Below are 5,115 nucleotides of genomic sequence, written 5' to 3'. Positions count from 1 at the left end.
TGAGGAGCATCAAGCAGATTAACTGGGGAATAAAGGATAAACGCAGCATTCTCTGTTTACCCGGATATATCATCGATTTATGTACTGTTAAATAGTCCGTGATAGTTTTATTTACAGAGGCAGTGTTTCGCTTGATGAACACACCACGGCGACCGAATGCAACCAAGAAACGGTTTTATATTTCATAAAGGAGAACGGAGGACGCGTGAAGAACACGTATTTAACGGATCACTTTCGAGCTACAATCCCCAAAGATCCTGCGTTAAAACAAGCGGCAAAGGAAGCCTTTAAACGGTACGTAGACAGCGTTGCTTACGTTAAAGAGGAAAACGGAGAGAAATACGTTTGCCTCAAAAAGAAATTCAGGCGTTCAAACGAGACGAGTGACAGAATGAATGAGCTCAAATCCCGTGGAGAAGAACAACAAGAGGCCTGTGTCAGCAAAAGTGGAGTAAAAGAAGGAATGTCAATGTTACCTGGCTCAGGTTACGGAACTGGTTACGCAAAATCACAACCGGATCCTTCAGTCAAGTTTTCACAGGGAGCGACAGAATCTGACATGGGGATTACAAACAGTAGCACGACGAAGGAGGATAAAACTGATTTAAGTCTGAAAATAAACCGATCAGAGAGTGAAGATGAAGAACAAGAGAGGAAACAATCTGAGGGAACTAGTTTGGGAGTGAAAAGCGAATCAGAGCCTGGAAAAGAAAACCGTTTAACTGATGATTTCAACCGTAAACATTTCGCCCAGGGTTTGATTGACAGTTGGCCTCAGGTTCGCCTGAGAAGCTCCGTTTATCTCCCGGGAAGGAGTCGCGACTGTCCGCGTCCTGACGCCGACTATGAGCCCGCGTCGTTGACGCTCGAGCCGCTGGAGCACGACTGGATGATGAGCGCGTCTGACGGACACTGGGAGAGTCTCCATCTGCTTCTCCTCAGGGATCCCAGCCTCATTACTAGGAAAGACTTCATTACGGGATTCACCTGTTTACACTGGGCGTCAAAGCTTGGGAAACATGAGCTGATCGTAATGCTAGTCAATTTTGCGAAAGAAAATGGCATCACGCTGAACGTCAACGCGCGCTCCAGCGCGGGATACACGCCTTTACATTTAGCCGCGATGCATAATCATCTCGAGGTCGTTAAGTTGCTAGTCGGCGCGTTTGACGCCGACGTGGAAGCTCGCGATTACAACGGGAGAAAAGCGTGTCAGTATTTAAAGAGCGACATCGCGCGGAACATTCTAGAAATCGTGGGTGCGTGCGTTGAATCTGACGCGGATCAAGTGGATGTTGGAGACGCGAGTCGCTGGAGATTATCGAGGGTTATTCAATCCAACTTCAGACCTTTGAAAACACAAAACAGTAGCGAAGAGGAAAGTAGCGGCGTGACCAGGAAATCTTCTCTTCGCAGGAAATCTTCGTTCACTAAAATGAGACCCAGTCTGAATAAAATCCGGCTGCGGTCGCAGATCGTGCACAGCACTTCTCTCATGGACCGCTTTGAGAAAGATGCGACAGAAGAGCCTTCAAACCTCTCAAGACCCAAATCAAACCTCTTTGGGTGACATCGGGAAAAGGTTCTATTTGCGCTTCATATTGACTTCACATATCTATCATGGGACTTTATGGATTTAGTTTCAGTTATGAATTATGCAGCTTGTAAACGTTCTTTATCACTAGAAATGACGCATTAAACATGAAAGTATTATGCAAAGACATTTCAGAACTTTTCTGCATAAAGGGTTCTTAAAAATTGAGTCTAAAGACCCCGTCACTGGGGGCTGTTGCATTACATCTCCTGTTTTGCACAATATTTATTGTGAAACTGAATTTCAAAATAGTCTTCCAAAGCATTAAGATAGTCTGATTTGTCCCCCTGATTTGTACACAAGTCCCCCTGTGTTGAAAATCCAGCTTTTAATGTTGTTTATGTGTCTATCTGGTGTTTTTCATATGCTTTAAGACAAACCATGTGTAAATTCATAAGTCGACACCATTGCTGAGTATTTTCTCCTTAAAACTGCAGTGAACCAAAGACAGTCTCAAAAACACGCTTTGAAATCGCTGGTGTTTCTGACGTCACAAACTACCTTGTAACCAATCAGATCAACGTGTGATAGTTTTAAAGGATACAACAATTATTGAGTACAGGGGGACTTTAATTATTATTTTTTCTTCTAAATAACACCCACCTGCATTAGAAGAGTAGCACTACTGTTAAGTGTCCTGAATTAATGTAAAATTGTGACGTATCTATTCTATCTATATGTATTTGTGTATGGAGGTTATATCACAAGTGATTTGTGATATATATCTTTTTTTTTTTTTTACAGAAAATAGTTTTGAAACACCATTGATCCACCAGACAGACCTTTAACATTTTTGTGATATATTAATATATCCGATATTGAATCAAATAGATTTCCCACACTTTTGATTTCCAGTGTTATGCACTTGAAGGCTTTATTTCTCAGAAGGAAATTTTATAGTGACACCATTTCTATATTCATTTAAATTTAACTAGGAGCCTTGAAACTTGAATGTTTTATGATCATTTTATGACGTTTATGATATTCAAGGGTTGCGGAACATTGCTTTTTATTTTTTTTACTATTTGTACTGGGACTTTTGGGCTCATGACACAAAGAGTCAGATTTTCCTTGATGATTTTTGACGTACTGGACTTTACATTCATAACTCAACTTTATCTTCACTTGAAACTGATCTGAAAAACTCCTGTATTTTAAATTACATTGTGACATCACTCTGTCACAGGTCAACACATCATTGGCTAATTTCACATCATCACCTCCTTGGCCCCGCCCACTTCTGACCAGTGGGTGAAGTGACAAGGATAAATCACTAATGCAATGTTTAAAATAAAAAATAAAAAAATCTTCCTCTAAAGTATTTTTGAATCCTTACTGACCGATCTATAGCATTCAAATCTGAATCTATTGCCTGAACATTTAAGGAAGCTTTCCAAGTTGAATAAGATATTGGTCTTGTTGATCATATCTGACATGTTTCTCATCGAGCTGTGAAGTTCAGTGATGATCTGTTGCAGATTAGGCAACGCCTTCAGACTGAGATCTTGTAACTCGTCAAACCGGGTAAACGTTGGACGACAGAAAGAGAAAAGAATGATGAATTAGTTCAGACATGCAAACGGGTATAATCCAGCACAGTTCCTTTGAATGTGTAATACTGAACACACCCATGTTAAAGAAGCGGCACACACTGGCGTTGCCAAATAATGTACGGATACACCCTGATGAATGAGAACTAACTTGATCTTTCATTCCAACAAGCCCTTTAACAAAACACCTTATTTTGTTCATAGGCTCTGAAAACACAGCTTATGTTTCTCTCAGGGTTCATACAAGGTGCTTAAATGTACAATAGATAAGAATTTTGTATCAAAATATCCAAAAACCACTTGCACAGTGTTATATATTTCTTTCAATTGTGTACTTACATTATCCTTAATGTTTCCAAGAATTTGTAAATTCAGAGAAATGCACAATTTTAAATGGTGCCCATCCCTTGTCACTTGTCGCCTGTCAATGACATAATATCTGCGTTATCCCTGGTTTATACTGCCATAGTAACCATGGCGACAGATGTGGACAACTGCGTTACGTCTAGCGGCGCGCTCACGCTGTTGTGGTTTCGTTAAAACATTATGGACCATGGCAAGCAGACTTTGGGACAAAAGGAGAACTAAAACGAGGATCAATATCAGCATGGCGTTTTCGAGATGCCGAGAGCTAGCGTCCGCGGCTAACTTCGACTCGACAGAGACGCCACTCTTGCATGTACTTTATTAGACAGGTGAGCAAATGTAGCCTACATAAAACTAATTAATGTTATACAGCTCAACATGATGAAATGTTAGAATATGATCAGTATGTTATTCTAATGTTGATCTCGCTCACTGCTAGTCTCATACAGCCAACAAACGAACACACGGAATAACATTATAACTTTCAACACACTCAAATGCAGTTTAGTGTGATAGTGTTGACCAAGTGAAACAGCGCTGCGTTAACTCACAAGTTCCATTCGTCTAATAAACGACCTATGTGAGTATTCAGCACTTGCGGGTAAGTTAGTTCGGTAGAATGAACTCGCGCTGATATCTGTCTCTCGTTAGCACTCGCGCTCTGCTTCAATGTTCCTTTAAAGTGCTTGAACTTGAAGTGCTTGAATTTGACTTTTTGAAATTTAAGTCCCTGGAAAACAGCCATATTTATGAAAAGGTACTTGAAAAGTGCTTTACTTATTTAAATGCTATATATATGAAATTGTTTAATTTTTTTCGGAAAAAACAACAATATAATCTTGTCACGCTAAGTTAACACTGCGGCCCGTCTGATAAACCCCATCAGACCGTCTCTGGATATGAAGTACGCCAACACTATAATATAAAATATTATTTATTTAACAACAATAGCCATTATAAACTTTAGAATATATATTCTTAAATTTGTGGTAAGTTGTATTTTTGATACCTTATATCTGTAATTTGAGTAAAAAAAAAAAAAAGTAACATTGTTTGATGAGTGAGATCTCTGATTGTAGAGCTTGGAAACCAAAAAGTAGTGTTTGAAAAGTCCTCAATAGTCCTGGAATTTCATGCCATTTTCACTTGGCATGAAATCACTTTGGATATATGTTGCATTAGTTATGACTAATTTTGTCTCACTCTGCATAAGTAATAAATGTGAATAAATGTTTCCTGCAGCAAACAGAAGCCGATCGGAGTGATGGTGATGGTGTCCAGCGCTGGGATGATGTGGGATCAGCTGTTTGTGTGTGTTCACTCAGATGGATCAAACTATTTCAGCGTTCTCAGCGCTCCTGTCACACACACACACACACATCAGCTCATGGAGAATCTCCCTGAATCATCATCATCAGCACAGATCACATCTCTTTTGTCCAACGCCTCAGATACACAAACACATTAATTTATCATTTGAATAAGACTGATCTCAACCTATGGTCATAGAAAGGAGTCGCTATATATCACATTTCTGATGGTAAATTATATTTTTCTTTATTTATAGCATATGGGTTGCTCTGCAGAAGTGGTGCAAAATGCTAT

The 5,115-nt window shown here is 39.6% G+C and overlaps 1 protein-coding gene across 1 annotated transcript; it reads left to right on the top strand.

The window, feature by feature from the left end:
* Window positions 1–3,017, top strand: sowahcb (sosondowah ankyrin repeat domain family Cb). The gene has a single exon (XM_084129334.1). It carries the CDS (start codon window positions 392–394, stop codon window positions 1,568–1,570), a length of 1,179 nt encoding a protein of 392 aa, XP_083985460.1. The 5' UTR covers window positions 1–391; the 3' UTR covers window positions 1,571–3,017.
* Window positions 3,018–5,115: the final 2,098 nt, after the last annotated feature.

This window comes from Abramis brama, assembly GCF_963993115.1.
Source record: "Abramis brama genome assembly, chromosome: 11".
In the NCBI taxonomy this organism is placed as follows: Eukaryota; Metazoa; Chordata; class Actinopteri; order Cypriniformes; family Leuciscidae; genus Abramis; species Abramis brama.
Note: the sequence above shows the minus strand (reverse complement) of the source record. Positions and strands in the feature narration are given on the sequence as shown.

Bases quoted from the DNA above. Each gene is read 5' to 3' on its own strand.
- sowahcb (XM_084129334.1), top strand. From the start codon at position 392: ATGAATGAGCTCAAATCCCGTGGAGAAGAACAACAAGAGGCCTGTGTC.